Source organism: Alosa pseudoharengus, unplaced genomic scaffold (genome assembly GCF_046254945.1).
Source record: "Alosa pseudoharengus isolate Yale_2024_CS ecotype anadromous, Long Island Sound unplaced genomic scaffold, YU_APseudo_1.1 YU_APseudo_1.1_scf_9, whole genome shotgun sequence".
In the NCBI taxonomy this organism is placed as follows: Eukaryota; Metazoa; Chordata; class Actinopteri; order Clupeiformes; family Clupeidae; genus Alosa; species Alosa pseudoharengus.
The window spans coordinates 40,225,257-40,253,210 of record NW_027468881.1 but is presented as its reverse complement, the minus strand read 5'-3'; the positions used below and the strand labels follow the sequence as shown (position 1 = coordinate 40,253,210).

The window sequence follows — 27,954 nt, the reverse complement described above, 5'->3', positions numbered from 1 at the left end:
GGTTAGTTGGTAGGGATTTTTATATTTCAGTTTTCATCTATACAATGTCCTGCCAGTGTCCTTGGAGAGATCTGTCTGAAAGGAATTAGAATTCAGGACGTGTCAGGTCATTATAGATTTAGTGGATGTTTTTAGTGTTATTTTATGCTGTCCTGCTGAACCAACTTGTTACTACCAAGACAAAAGGTAACTCCACACACACACACACACACACAGACACACACACACACACACACACACACACACACACACACACACACACACACACACACACACACACACACACACACACACACACAAGCCATCACCATCAAAAACAAAGTGGTAGCAGCTGGAAGCCAGAGTGATAGCAGGACCTGTAGGTCAGGCGATAGCACCATGCTAATCACAGCAGGGAGATGCCATTTACAATATGGCAGGTGTCTGTTATTCTCCTGGCCAGCCTGGTCACTGGGCACCCTGGGGGTGGATATCAAGCCATCAGACCGTCCAGCAGAGGGGAATGACAATCTGGAGGGGAAAAAAGGTAAATTTGAGCTCTCCTGATGGTTTTATTTGTGAAAGGCTTTTGTGGAGCCAGGACACAATGCACTGTCCATCAGACACACAGCCAGAATGAAGGACATCACATCACACATAATGATGCTTAATGTTGTTTGTGGTGATTGCAATCACACTGTTGTTGATAAAAAGTCATGCTCTCATAACATGATCTTTGGTCAGTGTGCACTCCCTGTACGGGGCACTTGAAGTATACTTGGCCGAGAAACCTGATTTACATTTACATTTACGATTTACATTGATCGCCGGACGATTTTCAAAACCCAGTGTGGCCCTTGAGCCAAACAGTTTACCCATCCCTGTGCTAAATGGAGTCTATTTGGAATAAAGTTGGTATTGCCATACTGCTGTTGTCATTCAACATGCATTACTTAAAACATAAAGTCACAAATTGTGTCATAGATGTGTTAGCTGTCAATTCATTAGGCCATAACTAGGGCTGTCAATCGATGAATCTAATTAATTACATACTCTGATTAATTAATCTAAATTAATCGCATGCATCAATTTTTGCTATGAACATCTTAAAAACAAGTTTGGCCGATATGTGAATCAATAAAGAGCCAAACCAACATTATAGACTTTAAAGTTCAACGTATCTCTCTTTTATTATAATTTTCCCTTTGGCTCAGGCATCAGCGTGCCTGGTGTCCGATTTTTAGCATGATAAATGCAAATGACTGAAGTTACCACTCACTTACCACACACAATGACATGTGCAGAGTATGCTACCCTAACACCAAGGTAATGTTTGGAATATCCCTGTGAGAAACTGAACTTTATCGTTCTCACTACCTCATCCGCGTTGCCCTGCAAGCGCAGACACGAGAGAAAGAGACTCATTTGTTCGCACACACACGCACACACTTCCCCACACGCCACCCAAAATCAGTAGTGATATATGTTCCTACCGTAACTTTCACGAGTTGAGTCGTACCTCTCCCGCGTCGGTAGGTGCACTCAAACGCTCTGTCGCGCGGCGCGAATGTGTTAGCATGTTGCTATGCTAGCGGGCTCTGCCGTGGCCGTAGAGAGAGGCACATAGCAGTATTCAAACACCTCCACGTTTTACCTACTTAAATACAGTTGCACGAGTAGTTGATGAAAAATGTTAGGGCACCCAACATGAAACGTGATGATTTTCCAAGCGAATAAACATGAGAACTACAATGTGTGGCGCAATAGCACTTGGGAGTACTTCGACCTAGCGTGGTAATATTATTAACACCTTATTGTAGATCCTATCCACCACAGAGTTTAGAATCCATGCTGGATCGACCCTCAGCCTCTCCCTCCCCTCTGAGCGAGAGAGGCACACACACTAGAGATGCGCTGATGGGCTATTATTTCAACCATAACTGCATAGCAAAACTTATCATCCATCAGCCATCCATCAGCACCAAAGTTTGTTGACCAATTTTCAAAACTGCACCTGCCCACCATCCGCTGGTTGTTTTAATGTAGGCTATATGGGTGATGCAGCGCTGCTGACGTGAGGCTAGAAAGCCCTTGCCTGTTCTAGAAAGACTGATCTAATGCAGCAAATATATTAAAAGGCAAAAGTCGTACATTGGCTAGGCCTATCTCCAGAATATCAGCAGCAAACTCAGTCTCTGTCGCGCAAAACAGTCTCCAAATAAAACGCACATCGGCCTGTTGCCTATTCTGCCAGCTTGTGAAAATATATCGTCCAAAATGCTTGATTGCATTGCATTTTCCACATTTTTAGCTACATTTTCATGTACCACATCAGCATTTTTGTTCAGTGAATCTTTTGTAAATTGCTTTACGTCAGGCGTGACGTTCGAGGCCTCGTTTGGCTCCACTGCTTCGAGTTGTGGTTCACTTTAGGCAGGACGCTTTGACTATTAAGATGACCCATACTCGGATACGTAGCCTACTCGCGGGTCGTTGGTTGGTTGTATGCCTATATTTCACTGCTCTCTGTTCATTTCAAATACTACCCAGTTACCAAAGCACTTTCACTGCCCTCTGTTCTTCAAACATACTCAGTTACAAAATCACTGTGCTCTCTTCTGTCATTTTACCCAACGTCAGCCTACAATTTAATATAGATTTTTTTCTCTGGAAGAAGGCCGATTGTAGGATAGGACACTGGGTAAGACGTTGGACTAGAAAACGCGCGTCCTGGGTTTTATGTGTTGTATTTTTATTGACCAGTAGGTGTCCTAGGGTGCATTCGAAGCCTCGAGAAATGAACCACTTTTCAACACATTTGGCTGGAAAGCTTCAAGGGTTCAAGAAGCTTCATCTCGCCATCACTACTCACAACACTTCCTGACGCTCCGACCTCTGTCACTGTCCCATTGCGGAAGCGCGCTCCGCGCCGGGACAGGTTATTTTAAACATTCTTAGGGAGCAGGGCATTATGCTACAGGGGTGTTTAGGATATTCTTTTGGTTGTTTTGTTTCTTTATGCCTTGTGGTTAGGTTTAGGTTAGGTTAGATTTTTATTCACATAATTACTAGGTTGTTGCTTTTCTATCCAGTAGGTGGCAGTCCAGGATAAGAAATAGAGCAGTTCAAGAAATTAAACTAAACAGTAGAAAAAACAAGTGTGAACGGAAATGTAGTGTGTGAAGTTATTGGAATGGAAATAATTGTAACCACTTTCAACAAATGTAGTCAATTTATTAAGGGAGCTAGTCAGTTAGTTAGTCGGTCATAGGGTAGGCTCAGCAAAACGTTAGCAAAGTTAACTGACAAGGCTGGCGGCTAGCATTATTATCATCAAGAGGTGTGCTAACTCAGCTAGCGTTATTACCATCAAGAGGTGTGCTAACTCGTAGGCCTAACTCCGGATTGTTGTGCATTGAGGTGCTACTTCAGACTTGACGAACTCCTATGGTAGGCAACGGAAATTCCTTACTGCAGAAATAGTAGATTGATGCTCCTGTCAACAGTATTGGTCTCGGCATTCTTTTTAAAATGTAGGCTAAAAGTTTCATTCAAAGCAGTGCTTTCTCGTCTGCCTCCTTCAGTCACGATAGCCAGACTGCACTGGGTCAAATGTCACTATGAAATGCGATTAATCATGCGATTACATTTTTTAACAAGTTATTATTTCTGTAATTAATTACTCGAAATGTACATGTTATTTTGACAGCCCTAGCCATAACTTAATCGTACTATAACATTTGAATATTCAATGAAATAGGGTGTTAGAAGTTACAAACTGGCATGTATTTCCTGTACATCACCAGAAAGTAGGTGTTGCAAAACATGACATTGTGATATTCAGGATATTCTAAGACTTTTTTTCTGATAGACCAATGTTTGCAATTAATTAGTCACTTTATATTGAGGTTTGACAGCAACTGGACAAAAGTCAAATTACTATCAATGAAACGACCCAATATAATCTATGAAACGACCCAATATTTGATTTTACTAGAGTGGTCTGATGGCGTGGGAGGAATTCAAAGTGATCCAGGGGAAACGTTTCTGGCACGCCAGACATCGGAAATAGAACTGGCAACGCTCGCGGAACCGAGGGCTGTTCAGTCCAACTGGAGGCGTGTGTGTGCCAGGCCTCAATGGCAGCCAGCATGGGCTGACTAGTCCCCTGTGCACGAGAAGGAGTCTGGGGCTGTTAGGGGCAACAGGGCTTTGGTCTGGTTGGGGCTGTTAGGGGCAACAGGGCTTTGCTCTGATTGGTGTGGTTTTGGTTGGACTGGAATCAGCTGGTACACATCATCATGCCAGAAAGATATCTTGTACATTCATTCATTTTTATACAATGACTTTAATAAAGGTCTCTGTCTGTTGACCTCTCTCCCCATATACCTCTGCAGTCTGCACTACCAGTGCTGTAACACGGCTGGGCCCGGATTTGACAAATGTGAATTGCTAGCTTGGTGTTGATACAGATGTCTCCCTACAGAGCACAGGAGATATCCAAGCCAGACAGAAGAGATCTGTGCATTCAGTCCCATCCCAGTGCTCCTGTCCAGCCTCCTAACCTGTCGTCCATCTCTGCGCTTTTAAGGAGCCTCACCAGGACACAGGGGGTCAGAATACCATTATATCAGTTGGGCTTGGGCCTCCATTTGATATTTCTCTGAGAAGAGAAATGGTGTGGCAGCAGTAGCAGCAGGAGAATGTGTTAGTACTGTATGTCTGGCTGACCTCAGAGAGTTTCTGGCTCTGTGCGGAGTCTATACTGGGCTAATGGAAGGGGGGGGGGGGGGGTGATAAGTTGCCCCGTAATGTTCCTTTAAATCTCACCCCCAAATCAGACCATGACAGCCTCAATCTCAGGGTACAGAACACAAAATCAATTGTATCGATTGCCACTGGCCAGTCTTTGATGTTGGGGTAAAATTGATCACTACTTCAGACTTCACCCGAATGTGCGGGGCTTTTCCTCAGCCCCTGAAGTCTTTGGGGCAACAATTGAATTCAGTGTTACATAGATTTAATGTGAATGAATCTTTTGGGTTTACCTGCTGAGCTGATAATCAACTCTGTTTGTTGGTGTCCCTGGGAGAGTTGGCAACTACGAGGTATTAAGTTGCATTGTAGCAGAAGGTGCACACACACATCCAACTTAGTACAGGTGCAGGGTAAAGTAGATCCATGAAATAAAGAAAAAGTACCCGCACCCTGTTGCTGCTGCACCTGACCTGCACCTGGATGAAACATTGTGTAATAAATCACTTCGGGAGCAGCAGCAACATATTAAGTGTCATTGTGCACATATGAAAGCCGTAACACATAGAGGAGAGATGTCTGGACTCTGTTCATGCTTGAAAAGACTCTACGGGCCCGAGCTCGGGTGCGATACAGGAAGCTACATCAAGGTGGGCGAGACCTCTCCGATGAAGTGAATTTGAATTAACCAATCACATGCAACTAGTGTTAAATTCTGCTCTATCTATCTATCTTTTATTATGTGGCCTGAATCTGCCTGAATCTGCCCACCTGTCTGTCTGACTCCGCTCTGGCCACAGCGTGCACTGTGGGAAAAATACGCTGCCACACTGTTGTCAAACGCTACTCCATACACACTAGTGAATACTCCATACACACTAGTGAAGACTCCATACACACTAGTGTACTCCATACACACTAGTGTACTCCATACACACTAGTGAAGACTCCATACACACTAGTGTACTCCATACACACTAGTGAATACTCCATACACACTAGTGAAGACTCCATACACACTAGTGTACTCCATACACACTAGTGTACTCCATACACACTAGTGAATACTCCATACACACTAGTGTACTCCATACACACTAGTAGACAGGTGACTAGGCAAGGTATTGCAAAAATTGACAAGTCGGGGCTGCCAGGTAAGCTCAAGCTGTGGTGTTTGCAGTTTGGTTTGTTGCCTCGGCTAATGTGGCCATTGACAGTTTATGAAGTTCCTCTGTCAAAGGTAGAGAGGTTGGAAAAAATGATCAACTCCTTTGTCAGAAAATGGCTCGGAGTCCCACGCTGCTTAAGCAGTGTAGCCTTGTATGGGAAGGGTATTGTAGAGTTGCCAATATCTAGTCTGACAGAGGAATTTAAGTGTGCTAAGGCTAGATTGGAATTGACTCTTACTCAGTCCAAGGACCCAGTGTTGAGGAAAGTTGCACCCACAGTTAATGCAGGGAGGAAGTGGAACCCAGAGCAGGCAGTTAAGCAAGCTCAATCAGCATTGAAGCATAGGGATATAATGGGCCATGTGCAACACGGGCGGGGGGGTCTAGGGGTGGGTGCAAGTAAACCCTTGTGGAGTAAGGCTTCTGCAGGAGAAAAGAGGAAAATGGTAGTGGAGGAAATGCATAGACAGGAGGAGGCTGTAAGATGTACTAAGGCAGTGTCGCAGGCAAAACAAGGGCAGTGGGTGAACTGGGAAGGGGTGGAAAAAAGACTGATTAAATGGAAAGATCTATGGGGCATGGAAGCTGGTAAGATCAGATTTATGTTAGGTGCTACATATGATGTGCTCCCATCTCCCAAGAATTTAAGTCAATGGTTTGGTGAGGATAATAAATGCATACTTTACTCGTGTGTGGGCAGTCTCCACCATATCCTATCAGGATGCAAGGTAAGTCTCACCCAGGGGCGGTATACGTGGCGTCATAACCAGGTATTGAAATGTGTGGCAGCGGTAATAGAGGATAAAAGGAGAGAAGTCAATTCATTAGCAGCTAGTAAAGGGGTAAGGCAAATTAACTTTGTACGTCAGGGGGATAAACCTTGTTCTGCGAAGGCCAGGTGTAAAACCGGCCAGTTGAAAAATGGGGCGGGCTGGGAAATGAAGGTTGATCTTGGCCAGCAGATGGCGGTACCTCCACATATAGTGAGTACTAAGCTACGACCCAACGTAATTCTATGGTCGGATTCAGAGAAGATAGTTTACTTCATTGAACTCACTGTTCCTTGGGAAGACAGAGTGGAAGTGGCCAATGAGCTGAAGAGAGCTAAATACACTGAAATAGCAGAGGAGGCAGCTAAGCGAGGTTGGAGTGCACGATTAAGGCCTATTGAAATCGGTGCACGTGGGTTTGTGGCCAGATCTGCTATTGGCTTGCTGTCTGAATTGGGCATTTGTGGTCGAAGTCTAAGGCAGGTGGTTAGTAACATGTCTTTAGCAGCAGAACAGGCAAGCGAATGGTTGTGGGTAAGGAGAAATTACCCTTCCTGGGGCGCAAGCTAAGGTAAGCTAACTGGCTCATTACCCTTCCAGGGGCGCAAGCTAAGGTAAGCTAACTGGCTCATTTGTTTTGTGTTTGTGATGGACTGTGCCTAGGTTGATGGTACTTGGCTAAGGTTTTTTATGGTTTATGGTTCAGTCCGCATCAACGGGACGGACCAACCTAGCCAACTTAGACCATGCCTAGGTTGGTTAAGGGTATTTGGATGTTTGTTGTGGTAATATGGTGGCAGCATGGGGCGTAAGCTAACTGGCTAATTTGTTTTGTGTTTGTGGTGGGGCCTAAGCTAACTGGCTAAGCTAACTGGCTAATTTGTTTTGTGTTTGTGATGGGCTGTGCCTAGGTTGATGGTTGGTTGGCCAGGGTTTTTATGGTTTTATGGTTTAGTCCACATCAACGGGACGGACCAACCTAGCCAACCTTGACCATGCCTGGGCTGGTTAAGAGTATTTTGGGTATTGGATATTTCAATGTGGTAATATGGTGGCAGCATGGAGGGGAGTGTCTCCAGGAACCTGGTTTCACTGTTAAGCCTTCATGAGGTGTCGTGGTCCTAACTTAACGAAACATCGGTGAATGAGGGTGCCCACTTGATAACCCCAATGACATGCCGCATTCTATATACTGCTGTTGGGTGGGCCATCTGTATTGTGCTTGTGACCATTTGTTGGCGGATTTGTGGGTAGTGTGCTTTTTAAAGTTAAACTTGAGCAGGGGCTTCTAAATGTGTTTTTACCTTGGATTTTGGCACAAGGGATTTTAACATCTAATCCTGTGTATTAATGTAACTCCATACACACTAGTGAATATTCCATACACACTAGTGAAGACTCCATACACACTAGTGTACTCCATACACACTAGTGAATACTCCATACACACTAGTGTACTCCATTCACACTAGTGAATAATCCATACACACTAGTGAAGACTCCATACACACTAGTGTACTCCATACTCCATACACACTAGTGAATACTCCATACACACTAGTGAAGACTCCATACACACTAATGTACTCCATACACACTAGTGAAGACTCCATACACACTAGTGAAGACTCCATACACACTAGTGTACTCCATACACACTAGTGAAGACTCGATACTCCATACACAGTAGTGTACTCCATACACACTAGTGTACTCCATACACACTAGTGAATACTCCATACTCCATACACACTAGTGTACTCCATACACACTAGTGAATACTCCATACACACTAGTGAAGACTCCATACACACTAGTGAATACTCCATACACACTAGTGAAGACTCCATACACACTAGTGAAGACTAGGAGAGCCTGGTGTACTCCATACACACTAGTGAAGACTCCATACTCCATACACACTAGTGAAGACTCCATACACACTAGTGAAGACTCCATACACACTAGTGAAGACTCCATACTCCATACACACTAGTGAAGACTCCATACACACTAGTGAAGACTCCATACACACTAGTGAAGACTAGGAGAGCCTGGTGTACTCCATAAACACTAGTGAATACTCCATACACACTAGTGAAAACTAGGAGAGCCTGGTGTACTCCATAAACACTAGTGAATACTCCATACACACTAGTGAAAACTAGGAGAGCCTGGTGTACTCCATAAACACTAGTGAATACTCCATACACACTAGTGAAAACTAGGAGAGCCTGGTGTACTCCATAAACACTAGTGAATACTCCATACACACTAGTGAAAACTAGGAGAGCCTGGTGTACTCCATAGCAAATAAGTAACACACTAGTGAGGACAGAGCGAAGCATAGGCCTACCAAGCAGCCTAAGTGAGACAGACAGGAAGAGGAAGGAAAGTCATGTTAGGGGGTGGGGGGGCTCGGGGACAGCGACAGCAAAGGTTAGAGGGTGATGTTGAGGAGAAAGGAGACTAACATTAAGAATATATGAAAATATAAAATGGAAAACATGAAACAGTCTCTGACAGCTGTCGGGAGGTTAAGCTTCTGGAAGCTCTGAAGCGTTAAATATTAAAATCATGAACTCTCCTAATGCTGCATGAAGTCTAGGGCTAACGTTCACCTTCCCATCTGTCGTTCTCGCATGGGAAACTTTAAAACCACGGCCGCTGTTCGGTTGCATTTCTAACAGAAGTTTCTGTCTATAAAAGCACAGCCACTGTTCGGTTGCAACAGAGGTTTCTGTCTTTAAAACCACGGCCACTGTTCTGTTGCATTTCCAACAGAGGTTTCTGTCTTTGAAACCACGGCCGCTGTTCTGTTGCATTTCCAACAGAGGTTTCTGGGCCTCTGGTGTTGCTGGAGCTGCTGTCGGCACATTTCATCTCTCCCAGAGTCCAGAGTGAAAAGCAGAGGAATGGGGAGCCAGCGAGAGGGAGTGTGTGTGTCTGTGTGTGTGTGTGTGTGGGAATGTCCAGAGATGAATTATTCCTTGAAGATTACAGTGAACTCACCCCTGAATCTGCCCACACCACCGCCACACTGCTGCCCCACACACCCACACACACACATACACACACACACCCACACACACACACACACACACACACACGGGCGAGCACACACACACATACACACACACACACATACACACACACACACATATACACTCACACACACACGCACACACACCCACACACACATATACACTCACACACACACACACACACAGCAGGTCGTGCCACGGCTACACACACACACACACACACACACACACACACACACACACACCCACATGGGCGAGCACACACATCTATCTTTCACAGCCGTGCGGCCAGGCAAGAGGGAGCGGAGTCTGGGAAATGAGCAGAGAGACAGGGACGGCACAGGGAATGGGCCCTTGATTGGAATGCAGGTCTCTGTGAGCCTCTGTTTTAGCATAATTGGATTGACCTTCCCTAGTAGCAGATGACATCATCAGGCGTTGACCCTTTTGAGTGGTTGTGTGGTTGGGCTTGGCCTGCTGGTGGAGTCCATCTAATTCCATAAACTGAAGAATAAAAGAGCCGGCTCGTGGAAGTTGTCGCCCAACAAATAGACAGCGGAGTCACTGCCTCGCGTAACCATGGTAACAGCTCAGTCTCTGTTATTGAAAGTGCCCTTTAGGCTGAATGTACAATACAATACGACAATATGCAATATGTAATATGCAATATGTGCACATATTTGAATGGGTTTGGTCATGTGACTAAACAGACCAAGGCAGTAATGAAAACGGTGGAAAGGCCCTCACCATGGTAACCTCTTACATGTGATGCTGTGATGTAAATGATGGATTTTACACCATGGTAACCTCTTACATGTGATGCTGTGATGTAAATGATGGATTTTACACCATGGTAACCTCTTACATGTGATGCTGTGATGTAAATGATGGATTTTACACCATGGTAACCTCTTACATGTGATGCTGTGATGTAAATGATGGATTTTACACCATGGTAACCTCTTACATGTGATGCTGTGATGTAAATGCTGGTAACCTCCTGTCACTTCAACTAAGTGGTAAATTTGTCTATCTGGTAATCTATAATCTGAGCGAGTGAGGAATATTTCCATAAATTATTGATGAGATATTCTGGTAGGATCAGAATTCAGAAGTCGACTCAAATGTGGCGGCGTATCAAGACGTTTTGCAGTTTGCCTTCAAAGAGCCCCACCATAACACGGGGGAAGCATGTCATTATTCGGCCTGATTGCAGAAGTGGCACATAAGAGAGATAAACAAATGAAAAAGGGAGGAGGGGGGAGGGGAAGACTTGAGTACGCACGGATGAGTAGCCTGATGAGAAAAATGACAAATGATTGGGATGTGGCGGTATTGGAAAAGGAAAGGCACTCTTATACGTATTGGAGGACTAAATGATAGGGATGTGGCAGTATTGGAAAAGGAAAGGCACTCTTATACGTATTGGAGGATTAAATGATAGGCATGTGGCGGGATTGGAAAAGGAAAGGCACTCTTGTATTAGTGGACTACTTCTCCATTTGGACATACATGGAAGCGGAATACAATTGCAGATTAATTTCATCCTCTTCAATGCACCAGTGTCATGTGATGTTGCATGGTGTGTGTGATGTTGCATGGTGTGTGTTATGTGATGTTGCATGGTGTGTGTCATGTGATGTTGCATGGTGTGTGTGATGTTGCATGGTGTGTGTTGCATGGTGTGTGTGATGTTGCATGGTGTGTGTTGCATGGTGTGTGTCATGTGATGTTGCATGGTGTGATGTTGCATGGTGTGTGTTATGTGATGTTGCATGGTGTGTTTTGCATGGTGTGTGTTGCATGGCGTGTGTCATGTGATGTTGCATGGTGTGTGTGACGTTGCATGGTGTGTGTCATGTGATGTTGCATGGTGTGTGTTGCATGGTGTGATGTTGCATGATGTGTGTTACTGTATGTGATGTTGCATGATGTGTGTGATGTGATGTTGCATGATGTGTGTTACTGTATGGGATGTAGCATGGTGTGTGTTGCACCTGTACTGTTGGTATGGTGAGAGCAGAGTGTTACTGTATGTGATGTTGCATGGTGTGTGTTACTGTATGTGATGTTGCAGGGTGTGTGTTACTGTATGGGATGTAGCATGGTGTGTGTTGCACCTGTACTGTGTGTATGGTGAGAGCAGAGTGTTACTGTATGTGCTGTTGCATGGTGTGTGTTGCACCTGTACTGTGTGTATGGTGAGAGCAGAGTGTTACTGTATGTGCTGTTGCATGGTGTGTGTTGCACCTGTACTGTGTGTATGGTGAGAGCAGAGTGTTACTGTATGTGCTGTTGCATGGTGTGTGTTGCACCTGTACTGTGTGTATGGTGAGAGCAGAGCAGAAAGAATGGAAAAGCTTCACGGCCGAGATGCAGCCCTGCAAGTCTCCGTCTCTGAGCCGTGACAAAAGGTGTGTTTGTGTTGGAACCCGACCTTCAGAGAGAATACAGGAGCTGCGTTTATCAGGAGGGTCTCACTCATCTCTCTCTCTCACACACACACACACACACACAGGCTCCCAGATCTCACTGAGATGCGTTTATCATGAGGGTCTCACTCATCTCACACACACACACACACACACACACACACAGGCTCACAGAGTTGCGTTTATCAGGAAGGTCTCACTCGTCTCTCTCTCACACACACACACACACACACACACACACACACACACACACAGGCTCGCAGATCTCACTGAGATGCGTTTATCATGAGGGTCTCACTCATCTCACACACACACACACACACACACACACACACACACACACAGGCTCACAGAGTTGCGTTTATCAGAAAGGCCTCACTCGTCTCTCTCTCACACACACACACACACACACACACACAGGTGCAAGTCCATGGGTTCGTCTGTTGGGTTGTATGATCTTGTGCACTGCATTAGTGCATGTTGGGTTGTATGTTGGGTTGTATGATCTTGTGCACTGCATTAGTGCATGTTTGTTTGAGCTCGTGTGCCTTTCTCCGACTCGTGTTAAATGTTCACCGGCTGTAAACATGGATAACTTGATAACTTGTGGAAAGGAGAGGATTGCGGCTTAGAGCCCCGCCATTGCTTTTGTGTGTGTTCTTATTTCACTAATCCACTAAATTATAATAAGAACAGAGAAGAATTAGCTACGGAACAGCACCATACAGAACATGCAAGTATTACTGCCGTTTGTGTTCAGAAGCTAATTTAACATTAATTCATGAAAGCAGTAATGAGAGGCTCAGCCTCAGCAGCATCTCATTAGCGTGTAGTTTGGGCTGTAATTTGCGTGCCTGTGCATGGTCTTGTTAGAGGCGTCTAATCACAGCACACATTGTGCTAGCCCATTATAGACATCCTTCATTAAGAGCACAAGGTTCTGACATTTCGTTTTCGATTGCCTATTTCAGTTTTCCTGGTGAGAGTCCGTAAGGTAGAAGATGTTCACCCTCTGACCCTGCGTTTCATCTTGAACTATTTCAAAATGTTGAAATGTTTTTATTTGAGATGCTTGGTCTGAGGGGTGACTGCTGCTGAGCCGAGGGAAAGTCCAAGTGATCACTAATTAGAGTCGATCCAACACACTACAGGGATGAAAGGGTCTTGTATGTTCCCCAACTAATGACTAACTAAATACCACATGTTTCCACTTTGATATATATAACTTACCGCGTGTTTCCACTTTGATATATATCACGTATTGCATGTTTCCACTTTGATATCACTTACCGCATGTTTCCATTGATACATATCACTTACTGCATGTTTCTATTGATATATATCACTTACCGCATGTTTCCACTTTGATATATATCACTTATCGCATGTTTCCACTTTGATATCACTTAAAATATGTTTTAATGTTTAATCGCCTCTCACACAAAGTAATTTCCCCTGGGGATCAATAAAGTATCTATCTACCTATCTATCTATCTGTTATGCGAGTGTAACAGAGGCAGACTGAGCTAGCATGCTAGTTGCCCGTGTAAATCCTCACAGCCCTAACGCGCCAATAGCCCAGGCTACTGGCTCGCATGCCAGCAGCACTCTTGAGGCGTCGGGGAGTGAAGTTTACCAACGTTCCACAAGCACAGCTAAGCTAGCTGGCATCCGTTACATAACGATCCGCTAGCTGTCTGCCATAAGCAGGGCGTCAAAAAAAACGCGTCTCTGTAGTCAGCCTAGGCTCCGAGATCTGTACACAAAACCAATTGCTACCAACAAGTGTTGGCAACCACTCAAAGGCAAAATAAAGTGTTCCAATTAATAACCGATGAGATGCGCATTTAGGAGAGTTTCAATTGCACGGGAGAGAGGGGAAGGGAGTAGCGAGCTAGCTCTCTGTTTTGTTTGAACATCAACAGATGTGACGTTCAACCATAATCGCTGATAGCCTACAGCCTTTAAGCACCATCTGAAGTAAACATACCATTGTGCATGGTCTGCGTAGAACTTACAATGGCATCAAGGATGTTTTATGCAGGGCATCCTGAAAGCTGAATGATTCCAGAAAAAAACTGTCTTGTAACTGAAATCAGTTTGCTTCCGAAACGTAATGTAAAGCACAAGCATCGTGCCATATGATCGTGTATCCTGAACTGATAACATGGACATATTGGTGTTAATTGCTACCATCACATTGTCGATTTATTTGTTCAGGGTCGGATCATGCTATCTGAATTCGTCTTTCTCGGGATTTATTAGTTTCGGGGAGAATTTGATCAATAGAGTTCCCATGTCTAAGTCTTAATGTTTTCAATGCGTCTACATGGACTTTCTGTGTGTCAAATAACGCTTTAGGTAATCAAGCTTCCACTCAGACCAACTCTCCTTTCGCTTTTGCCTCCGAGCAAATATAATAAATATGTCTGAAAGTTTTTTTCTACCTGGACCATCTTTTGTGTCAGATTGGAGTATTTCATCCAGCAACTCATGTTTAACTCATTGAATGCCAAGCTGTTTTCAGAAGCTTTGTCCTAGAGCGCCAGCAATCTAGACCATTGTTGATGATTTTTTCCTCTTTATACTGATTTTTGTAGAGCCACAGCATATTCTGTGTTATAGCTATGAACACATACAATGACTTGTTTAAAAGGTGAGACTTTAAGCTCTCAGTGGGTGCAAACCGTGTATTTCTACACGCCTCTGTTCCTGAGAAATCCCAAGCTAAACAGTGGCTAGTTTTCATCAAAATCGCTGTTTTTTTTCTAGAAATGGAGATATAACGTCTTTCATGAAATATGAAGTGTTGCCTGTAAACTTCGGTAAACTTTCCGGGAAGTGATCAGCGAGACCTGGCGAGACTGCCACCTAGTGATAGACCCACGAAAATGGCCTGGTTTTGACCTGACGTGCATGCGTCACTGATTCGACCCAAAGCGGCAACCGAGTTATGATAAAATGTCCAGATAAAATGTCCAGATTGTGCGTTTTCATGAGTTTTCGATCCTCATATATTTCATTTCCATTCATCACAGAGCTCCCAAAATCACATATAAGGTGTGTTAGAGTGTCTAGTTTCATAATTTAAAAAAAAGCTAAAAACGTAATATTACGTTTTTGGCACTCAACGCATAATAACTACACACAATTCATCATTTATTAAGCCTTTGTTACTTATTAGTTAATGGTTTGTTCATCATTAGTAATGTCTAATTTATCATCAGTAAAGCATTTGTTCACACAGTTATAAATAGTTTGTTCATAGCAAATAAGCCTATATCTTAAATATGTTTATACATTATTGTTAATACTTAATAAATGATGCAATAATATGTTTTTGATTAAGTAATATTTCCATTATTTAACAGTTGTTACATACACATGCACTAATGATTAGTTAGGGTGAGGATACATATTTTATAAACCACTTCCTAATACTATAATTCATAATTAACTCAGGAGTTACAAGTGGTTAGTTAATGATATTTTGTGAGCTCATCTAAAGTGAGGATGTTTTATGACTTGCAACACATTTACAAATGAGTTATAAAGTTTACACTTGCATTTTCACCCAAAGCGACTTACACATGTCAATGAAATGAAAGGGCAAGGCCACATTGGTGGACGCCGGGGTTTGGACCCCCAACTTTATGGGTTACTGCATGTTAACCCGGCTCCCTGTCCACTACACGACCTCTGCCCAGTGGTATTACAACAGTCAATTCAAAACTATAATATAGAAATGCGTGTTTACTATGAACAAACCATTTTTAACTGTGTGTAAACATGATTTACAGATGAGAATTAATGTAGGAATAATGCTTTACAAATGAAGAATACAGCATTTAATAATAGTTTACAAATGTTTCATAACAGTGTGTAGTAGAAGAAAACAGAAACTCTTGCATAGTTGTAGGGGTTTCTATCTGGGCCAAGGTAGTGTAGTGGATAAGGAGCTGGACTAGCATGCAGTAGCCTGAAAAGTTGGGGGTTCAATTCCCGGCCTTCATTGTTATGTCAATGGCCTTCAATTTAATTGACATGTGTACGTCGCTTGTCTGCTAAATGAATGAATGTGAATGTAATCTTTACAACTCATTTGAAAATGTGTTGCAAGGCATAGAAAGTCCTAACTTTAGATAAGCTCACAAAATATCATTAACTAACCACTTGTATCCCCTGAGTTAATCATGAATTATAGTATTAGGAAGTGGTTTATAAAATATGTATCCTTACCCAACTAATCATTAGTGCATGTGTATATTGCATAATTTATTAAGTATTAACAATAATTCATAAACATATTTTAGATATAGGCTTATTTACTATGAACAAACCATTTATAACTGTGTGTACAAATACTTTATTTATGAGAATTACCATAGTAACAATGCTTTACAAATGATGAACAAAGCATTTTGTAATAGTTTGCAACTGGTTTATAATAAGAAAATGATTTCATTATAAGTGGTTGTTTCATTACTTATTAAGTATAAATCATGTACTTACAAACATATTTTTGGATAGGCTTATTTACTATGAACAAACCATTTATAATTGTGTGAACAAATGCTTTACTGATGATAAATTATGTATGAACAAGAAATTACTAATGATGAACAAACCATTAACTAATAAGTAACAAAGGCTTAATAAATTATGAATTGTGTGTAGTTATTATAAAGTGTTACCAAAACGTAATATTACGTTTTTGGCACTCAATGAGTTAAACGTTAGGCAGACCTTTTCTGGGGCATCTGCTCTGCCTTTCTTTTCGCCATGGTAGCCTACTACATAACTGGAGCAGGGAACGCCTAGAGTAGACTAAAGGATACTTTGTATGTAAACATTCTAACTTAGGCTACATCCGGCTTGGTTGTCAGACATGTCAGTATTTTAAATGTTTATTACCTAGCCTACATCGCCGTTGAAAAAAAAATCGTTTGTGCGGTCTGAAAAATGTGCGCGGTCTGAAAAATCTATTGCGCGGCCACTTCGACTGGTCTGTGCGGCCGTGCGCGCGCAGCTTAGAGGGAACAATGTTCGGAACACACACTGAACTTAAACCAAACGTTCTTTAGAACACAACTGATCAACCGTCTGCCTTCACTTTTGAATGAAAATCCGTTGCCATTGACAGCGGTCATTATTCAGCGAAAATAATGACCGGTAGAACTTTGGGAAATCCCATTCAAGTCAATGATGCGTTCTACTTGCATTGTGAAGAGCCGTATAATAAGTGTATCTAAATTAGCTATGTAATAAAAATGACATTTTACCGTGACTCAAAGAGCTGTAAACAGTGTTGTAAGGCTCCGCTGGGAGCTCCAGTGGAATTTTGATTTTGCGACGAGAGTTCTCTTTCGCCGAGTGAGTGGGCACAAATAAGGCACCCACCAGCCCAGCACCAAACTCCGAGCACGGTAAACAAAATCAGATTTTTTGGACAGTAAATACTCCCGAACAAAATCTGAACCAAACCAGATTTTGTTCAAATCTACACACCCATGGCTACTGAAAAATGTAAGGTTCATTTATCAAATGTTATAATGATAAAGTATTAAAAATCATCTCTAAAAATCAAATTGGTGCTTTTACAATAAATCACCAACACGTTTGTTGACAAGTTTTCTGCCTGGAGTTTTCGCGTCACTCTGCAAACGTCACCCGGTTGGTTGGTCAGATTGGTGAATGACTATGTGTACAGAGTCATTTTAGCTATGCCCGTTGATCACGCCTCTTGTGCAGTAGAAAATACTGAGCAGACTCCCCAGACCAATGTTCAATCTTAAAAGATTGAGCTTAGTCTGGTGATAGCAGACTAGTTTAAATAAGGACAGGAATCCAACAGGTGGGTTAAAATGAGGAAATTAGTCCAACAGGTGTTGGAGATTAAGCCAAATTAGCCAATAATCAATAGTAAGGTGATGATGAGAGTGAAATTGGTGGCAGGATTGGGAGAGAACTGGGTTGTTACAAAAAGGTCATTATTACTGATTATTATTAAATGCCATCTTCAGTCTTAAGTATAGTGGCAAACGTGTAACCTTCACACCATGCTAGTCTGACTGCAGACAGTGGGAATCAGATTTAATAACAGGTAGGAATCAGTGATTTACTAAGAATGACATTTGGATCGAACATTACTTATGTCCTGGCACATGCTATTGTTATTAAATAATGATTCTTTTGAAACATATTTTGTTTGCTGTGGAATACAAGCAGTAATACCTTAAATCTCTTTGATCTCAAATGAACTCACCCCATCAGAATAAAGCAGACATATAGTATGCTGCACAAGATGTCTTCTGAAGGCTGTTTTGGCATTCAAGAATGTGTAGTGGAATGCCATTTCAAGATGCTGAAGTCAAACCCAAATGCCAGAGTGTTGCTAACTCTGACAGGGTCATGACATCAGGCGAATGAATATGTCAGTGACAGAGCGTGCCTGAAATGAAAAAACTTTGATGAATGTTATAATATCCAGACACAATCAACATTATTGGCACAGACTCTCCTACTCTCTCTCCCTCTTTCACACACACACACACACACACACCCATACACACACACACCCATACACACAGACTCTCACACATACATACGCGCACACAAACTCACACACACACAAACACATAAACACACACACACACACAGTGGTAAAAGTGGGATTTGGCAGGTGGGGGAACCCTAAAATCCAGTGTCGGTGCAACGGGGGAAAATGGCTTACCGTTGGACAACATATTGAGTATCGTGGTGTAGCAATACATTTTGGACAAGAATTAACTCACCATTTATTTTTACAATATCACGCTATATTGTTATGAAAGAATATATTTATTATTAATTTATCTGAGGTGGCGGAACTGCGTTCCTCCCCCCCCCCACACACTTTAACCCCTGCACACACACACACACACACACACACACACACACACACATGTGCACACACACTCACACATACAGAGAGAGAGAGAGAGAAAGAGAGAGACAGACACACACACACATACACACACATAAACACCTTACGGCTGGGTTATTGTGGCACACAGACTCTCTCACACACACACACACACACCTCCCTGATGAGCTGAGCCCCCCCTCAGTAACCTGTGCTTTACGCTCTCCGAACTCTGATTTGCATCAAATCAACGTGAGCTCGGTGGACGGGAAATAAGCGCGGGCAAGCGACACAGGCTCCACGCATCACAGGCCCTGCTGCACACACACACACACACACACACACACACACACACACTGCTGCACACACACACACACTGCTGCACACACACACACACACACACACACACATCAGCACTGCTGCACACACACACACACACACACACACACATCAGCACTGCTGCACACACACACACACTGCTGCACACACACACACACACACACACACACACTGCTGCACACACACACACACACTGCTGCACACACACACACACACACACACACATCAGCACTGCTGCACACGCTTGTGTTCTCCAACACGTACAATCAGTCACGGGTCATTTGAGAGGAGCCCCAGCAGGTTTAAAAACATCAACCCTGCGCTACGGGAAGCTCTCGGAAATGACTGCACACACACATGCGCGCACACACACACACAGACACACACACATGCGCGCACACACACACACACACACACATGCGCGCGCACACACACACACACACTGTACACACACACAGACACACACACTCACACACAGAGACACACACACACACAGAGACACACACACATGCGCGCACACACACACACACACAGACACACACACATGCGCGCACACACACACACACACACACACAGACACACACACATGCGCGCACACACACACACACACACACACACAGACACACACACATGCACACACACACACAGATACACACACAGACACACACACTCACACACAGAGACACACACACACACAGAGACAGAAACACACACATGCACGCAGACACACACACACACACTCACACAGACAGACACACACACACAGACAGACACACACACACACACACTCACACACACGGAAGTGACTGCTTCTAAATCTGCGCATGTGAGCTTGTGATTTGTTTTCCTCAGGTGGTGGATTTTCACGCTCTGACATCTGTGAAGGAAGCTAGAGGAGGTCACATGCTTCTAAACTCACGCTGGGGTTCTCTCCTACTCCTCATGCAAATGAGTGGCTTTTAGTGTTTTTAAACAAAGCCCAATTAGACAAGTGGTCCTCTACATTGTGCCGTGTACCTCCACAGGTCCCCATACAGTATGTCTATTCCACAGAATCTGGGAAATGATCATGACTCGTTGGTGATGGTAAAAAAATGTGCTGATGTGCTGATCATCTGAAATTCAGTCTGATTTGGAGTTCAGATGATCAGATGATTTGGAGTTCAGATGATCGGATGATTTGGAGTTCAGATGATTTGGAGTTCAGATGATCAGATGATTTGGAGTTCAGATGATCGGATGATTTGGAGTTTAGATGATCGGATGATTTGGAGTTCAGATGATTTGGAGTTCAGATGATCGGATGATTTGGAGTTCAGATGATTTGGAGTTCAGATGATCAGATGATTTGGAGTTTAGATGATCGGATGATTTGGAGTTCAGATGATTTGGAGTTCAGATGATCAGATGATTTGGAGTTCAGATGATCGGATGATTTGGAGTTCAGATGATTTGGAGTTCAGATGATCGGATGATTTGGAGTTCAGATGATTTGGAGTTCAGATGATCGCTATGAGGAGACATGTTCAGATGGTGTAAATGTAAATCAGGTTTCTAGGCCAAGAATACTTGTGTATACAAGGAATTTGGTCTCTGCATGTATCCCATCTGTGAATTAGTGATACACAGTGAACACACAGTGAGGTGAAGCAGATACACAGTGAACACAGCAGTGAGCTGCCTTGCTACAGCGGCGCTCGGGGAGCAGTGAGGGGTTAGGTGTCTTGCTACAGCGGCGCTCGGGGAGCAGTGAGGGGTTAGGTGTCTTGCTACAGCGGCGCTCGGGGAGAAGTGAGGGGTTAGGTGCCTTGCTCAAGGGCACTTCAGCCGTGGATATGGTCATAGGAGAGCAATGCTCAACCACTTTCCCCGCCCACATTTTTCCTACTGGTCGGGAATCGAACCGGCAACCCCTTCAGTTATAAGCCCGAAAGCCCAAACCAGTACGCCACGGCTGATTTGGAGTTAAGATGATTTGGAGATCAGATGATGGTGATAACATGTTCCTTCCAAAACCTCCATGTCAGAGGGACTCGTAGTAGACTCATCAGCATGTTCCTCCATGTCAGAGAGACTCGTAGTAGACTCATCAGCATGTTCCTCCATGTCAGAGAGACTCGTAGTAGACTCATCAGCATGTTCCTCCATGTCTGTTTAGAATAATAATATTACGGCCTTTGTACATTTCTATGATATGTGATCATGGTGATTATCATTGCTGTTCCATATCAGGTAAGCACAGAAACTGACCCCATGCCCTGCGAGAGCTGTCTGTGACGGGGTGTGTGTGTGTGTGTGATGGAGCCATCTGTGATCAGACTTCTGTTTGATGCTCAGTTTACACTTCCTTTCATGATGGCTATTTTTTATCAGTTTAATCAGGATGTCATTACTGTCCAAGAGCAGTACAAAAGATCTGCAATCTGTTAATTAACTCGATTAACATTTTTTGGGGCTGTGATTGTTGGCATGCTTGAAATGACAATGGCCATGATTAGAGACTACATTTGGGGGTGGAGGGGGTTGAAATGCAATAATATTGCACTGCTTGTGTGGAGGAAGAAAGGAACAGCTACAAAGACAGCTGCTAATTAGTGTGTGTGTGTGTGTATGTGTGTGTGGATTTAGAAGACTGCTGATGATTAGAGATGGTGTAGTGTGTGTGTACATTGAGTGTGTGTGTAGAGTGTTTGTGTGTGTGTGTGTGTAGAGTGTTTGTGTGTGTGTGTGTAGATTTAGAAGACTGCTGATGATTGATGATTAGAGATGGTGTAGTGTGTGTGTGTAGAGTGTGTGTGTACATTAGAGATGGTTTGCAGCATAGTTGCCACTCCCACTCTTGTGGAAACGAATCTCAAATGAATTTCTTCTTGTTTTCTGTCCTGGGAGCCTCCAGCTCCGACTTCCCCTTCTCTCCATTTCCCACTCTGCAGTAGTCACAGCAATTATGCTTCCCACTGAAGGCTCTGTGTGTGTGTGTGTGTGTGTTTGTGTGTGTGTGTGTGTGTGTGTGTGAGTGTGTGTGTATGGAACTGTCAAGAAGAAGAACAAATGTCAAACACCTAATGAGCCAATTCACCGTCCGCACCTGGAGATCAGCTATCTGACAGATCAAACAGCAGCTTAGTCTATCTTATCAGCCATGCTGAGTAGAGTCGCTTAGTGTGTGTGTGTGTGTGTGTGTGTGTGTGTGTATCAGTCATGTTGAATAGAGATCCTTAGTGTGTGTGTGTGTATCAGCCATGTCGAGTAGAGTGGCTTAGTGTGTGTGTGTGTGTATCAGCCATGTTGAGTAGAGTTGCGCTTAGTGTGTGTGTGTGTGTGTGTGTGTGTGCATGCATGTTGAGTAGAGTTGCTTAGTGTGTGTGTGTGTGTATCAGCCATGTCGAGTAGAGTTGCTTAGTGTGTGTGTGTGTGTGTGTGTGTGTGTATCATCCATGTTGAGTAGAGTTGCTTAGTGTGTGTGTGTGTGTGTGTGTGTGTATCAGCCATGTTAAGTACAGTTGCTTAGTGTGTGTGTGTGTGTGTGTGTATCAGCTATGTTGAGTAGACTGGCTTAGTGTTTGTGTGTGTGTCTGTGTGTGTGTGTGTCAGCCATGTTGAGTAGAGTTGCTTAGTGTGTGTGTGTGTGTGTGTGTGTGTGTGTGTGTATGTGTGTGTGTATCAGCCATGTTGAGTACAGTTGCTTATTGTGTGTGTGTGTGTGTATCAGCTATGTTGAGTAGACTGGCTTAGTGTGTGTGTGTTTTTGTGTGTGTGTGTGTGTGTGTGTGTGTGTGTGTATCAGCCATGTTGAGTACAGTTGCTTATTGTGTGTGTGTGTGTGTGTGTGTGTTTGTGTGTGTGTATCAGCTATGTTGAGTAGACTGGCTTCGTGTGTGTGTGTGTGTGTGTGTGTGTGTGTGTGTGTGTATCAGCCATGTTGAGTACAGTTGCTTATTGTGTGTGTGTGTGTGTGTGTGTGTGTGTGTGTGTGTATCAGCCATGTTGAGTACAGTTGCTTATTGTGTGTGTGTGTGTGTGTGTGTGTGTGTGTATCAGCTATGTTGAGTAGACTGGCTTAGTGTTTGTGTGTGTGTCTGTGTGTGTGTGTGTCAGCCATGTTGAGTAGAGTTGCTTAGTGTGTGTGTGTGTGTGTGTGTGTATGTGTGTGTGTATCAGCCATGTTGAGTACAGTTGCTTATTGTGTGTGTGTGTGTGTGTATCAGCTATGTTGAGTAGACTGGCTTAGTGTGTGTGTGTGTGTGTGTGTGTGTGTGTGTATCAGCCATGTTGAGTAGAGTTGCTTAGTGTGTGTGTGTGTGTGTGTGTGTGTGTGTGTGTGTGTGTGTGTGTGTGTGTGTATCAGCTATGTTGAGTAGAGTTCACCCCCCCCCCTCTCTCTCTCTCTCTCTCTCTCTCTCTCTCTGCTGCTGGACAGGTCAATGCCTTCCTGTCCTTCGTGGTCCCCATGACGCTGATCTCGGTGCTGAATGGAGTGATCGCTAATCAGCTGCTGCGGATGTTCCGGGAGGCAGCGCAGGACAACCGCGTCTGCGTCGTCGGGGGCAACGCCACCATGCTGAGCGTTGCCGTGGAGCCCAACCGCACCCAGTCTCTACGTCATGGGGTCATGGTTCTACGTGAGTACACACTCTACACACACACACACACACTACACACACACACGCACACACACACTCTACACACTCTCACACACTACACACACACACTACACACACACTCTACACACACACACACACACTACACACGCACACACACACTCTACACACACACACACTACACACACACTCTACACACACACACACTCTACACACACACACACACACTGTACACACACTACACACAACACACAACACACACACACACACTCTAAACACACACTCTACACACACACACACACACACTACACACACACACGCACACACACACTCTACACACACACACACTACACACACACTCTACACACACACACACACACACACACACTCTAAACACACACACTACACACACACACACACACACACACACACACACACACACACTCTAAACACACACACTCTACACACACACACACGCACACACACACTCTACACACACACACTACACACACACACACACACACACTCTAAACACACACACACTCTACCCATACACACACTACACACACACTCTACACACACACACACACACACAGACACTCTAAACACACACTCTACACCGGAATCCAATCGGAAGCCAGGCTACAGGACGCCCTTAGCAACGTTGACTGGGAGATGTTCAAGACAAACTCTGCTGACATCAATGAGTTTACGGAAGTAGCATTGAGTTACATCAATATGCTAACTGATTCCATCATCCCAACTGTAAAGATCCGAAGCTTCCCTAACCAGAAGCCATGGGTGGATAGAGAAGTGAGAACGGCATTAAAGACACGCACCATGACTTATAATGCTGGGCTTATTTCAGGGGATATGACGGATTACAAAGCAGCATCTTATAGTTTACGTAGAGCTATTAAAGGCATTAAAGACACGCACCATGACTTATAATGCTGGGCTTATTTCAGGGGATATGACGGATTACAAAGCAGCATCTTATAGTTTACGTAGAGCTATTAAAGATGCTAAGCGGCGCTATAGAGACAAAGTTGAAGCTGATTTCTTGGAGGGTGATCCAGCACGAGTGTGGAAAGGACTCCGAACCATCACTGGATTTGAAAGAAAGTCCCCTCCTATGATGAATGTGAGTAAAGACCTCCCTGATGAACTTAATGCTTTTTATGCTCGCTTTGACATGAAAAACACAGACTATCTTGCACTAGCTGCAGCATGTGAAGCAAATGAGGATGCACCTTTCTGTGTCTCTGAGGTCGATGTGAGCAATGCCTTTAGGAGGGTAAATTGTAGAAAAGCTACTGGACCGGATGGAATTTCTAACAGGATTTTGAAATCCTGCGCTGCTCAGTTAGCTCCTGTGTTCACTTATATCGTTAACACATCATTGGCTCAAGAGACAGTTCCTACTTGCCTCAAGCAGTCTGTTATTGTTCCAGTACCGAAAAACAAAAGTCCATCATGTCTGAATGACTACCGCCCAGTAGCCCTGACATCTACAGTGATGAAGTGTTTTGAGAAGCTTGTGAAAAACATTATCTGCTCATCCCTCCCTGCCTCCTTCGACCCCCTCCAATTTGCTTACAGAGCCAACAGGTCTACAGAGGATGCCATCTCAAACCTCATGCACACCACCTTAACTCACCTGGAGGAGGGGAATGGGAATTATGTGAGGATGCTGTTCATTGACTTTAGTTCAGCATTCAACACGATAGTACCTCTCACCTTGGTCACAAAGATGAAGGCCTTAGGACTGAACTCCACCCTGTGTCACTGGATATTTGACTTCCTCATCAACCGTTCAAAAGTGGTTAGAGTGGGGGGTCTGACATCTGACTCATTAACCATCAGCACTGGTGCTCCCCAAGGCTGTGTTTTGAGTCCACTGCTGTACAACATCTACACACATGACTGCAAAGCCAACAGTAGTCATACCTCCATCATCAAGTTTGCAGATGACACAGTGATCTTGGGCCTGATTAGTAACAACAATGAACAGCTCTACTTGGATCAGGTTGATGAGGTGGCACAGTGGTGTCAATCTAACAGCTTGACACTGAATATCAATAAAACCAAGGAAATGGTAGTGGATTACAGAAGGCAGCAGCAGAACTACAGTTACACCCCACTAATGATCAGCGGGCAACCTGTAGAGAGAGTCACAAGTTTTAAATACCTTGGTGTCCACATTACTGAAGACTTAACATGGACTGTTAACACTCAATATGTTCTGAAGAAGTCCAGACAACGACTCTACTTCCTTCGTCAGCTAAGGAAATTCAAAGTTTCTACATCCATCATGAAGGCCTTCTACACTTCAGCGGTTGAGAGTGTTCTAACTGGTAGCATCATCACCTGGTATGGGAACTCCACAGTTAGAGATTGTAGTACTCTGCAGAGAGTAGTGCGCTCAGCTGAACGTACTATAAGAACTCAACTCCCTGCTCTACAAGATATCTATTCCAGAAGAGTACTCCTAAGAGCCCAAAAGATTCTGAAGGACTCTTCTCATCCTAACAATGGATTATTCCTACCGCTGAAATCAAGAAGACGCCTATGTAGTCACAAAGCCAGAACTGAGAGACTCAGGAGAAGTTTTTATCCCCAGGCCATCCGAACTCTGAACTCACACTATACTGACTTTGCACACATTCACTCCTCAGCACTCTCAAACATTTCCCAACTCTGAACTCACACTATACTGACTTTGCACTCATTCACTACTCAGCACTCATGACCCCCCCCCCCCCCCCCCCCCACACACACACACACACACCTACATGACTTTTAGCACTTTTACATCCCTCTCCCTATGCTACATACCTTTTATTTATTTTCTTATTTCATCACACGTCAAAACACACACACACACACACACACACACACACACACACACACACACACACACATATCTGACTTTCTCCAACTTTTGCACATCTCCATAGAACTTTTTATTTATTATTTTAGATTTCTCCTCCATCTACCTATGTCCTTGATTGCCTAGCCTTCTGCCCCCCCACCCCCATCCCCAACACACACACTTACATCATCACTGTCATCACTTCACATACATACAGCACACTGCTTGCTACATACTTGCTGCACACAGCCCCCCCCCCCCTACATACACAGCACATTGTCTTCAGGATCTTCTCCAACACACATCCTCTACATACTTACAGCACACTGCCCCCACCTACCCACACACACACTACACACACACACACACACAGTCACTGCTCCACTCCCCTCCCGCCCACGGTGTCCACTAAGCATACCATGCTTATTTCGACCCTCTGCTCAACATAGCTGGAGGGGGCAGTGGTAATCGTGATGATCGTGTCCGTAATGGACGTGGTACAGACAGCAGGGGTAGTAAAAATAGGGCTCTGAGGAACTACAAAGTCACCCACGATAGGAACTGATTTAACCAGGGTACATTATTGTAGGCCTATAATAACAGTTTGTGGTTATAGGCTAGTAATAGTTTACTATTGTTGGTTTACATCTTAGGCCTAATGTTTTTTCTGTTAATTTGTTATATGGGTAATATGACAAAAAAAGAAAGTAAACCTGCTCAAATATGTTCAACATCCAGTATTTACTGAAAGGTGCATAATTTGAGGTGCTTGCTATCCAGTGGCAAATTAGATGGGTAAATTTACCCCCTTCATAAACTTTTGTAAAGTTTGCCATGCAGGTTTAAATAAGTTATGAGAGGAAAATATTTGTATTTGGTGTGAAACACACACATACCTGTTTTATGCTTTTTGTTTGTTTTATAATTTGTATTAATATTTATTTTATCATTATTTTATTCATAAGCTAAGGTTGCTAGCACAGGTGTCTAAAAAGAGATAAAAACACTTGCACTTTCTGTTTGCAGTTTTGTGTGGTATTTGAAAAAAAACAAAAACATTTTCAGAAATAGCCGGCCCTCCAATCA

General features: G+C 43.7%; 1 protein-coding gene across 1 annotated transcript in view; it reads left to right on the top strand.

Moving 5' to 3' along the window:
• The window catches only part of ntsr1 (neurotensin receptor 1 (high affinity)), a 61,890-nt gene that overhangs the window by 11,204 nt on the left and 22,732 nt on the right, over positions 1-27,954 (top strand). Inside the window, exon 2 of the mRNA XM_076277307.1 lies at positions 23,813-24,014. Coding sequence (XP_076133422.1) covers positions 23,813-24,014 — 202 coding nt within the window. The remainder of the gene's footprint in view (positions 1-23,812; positions 24,015-27,954) is intronic.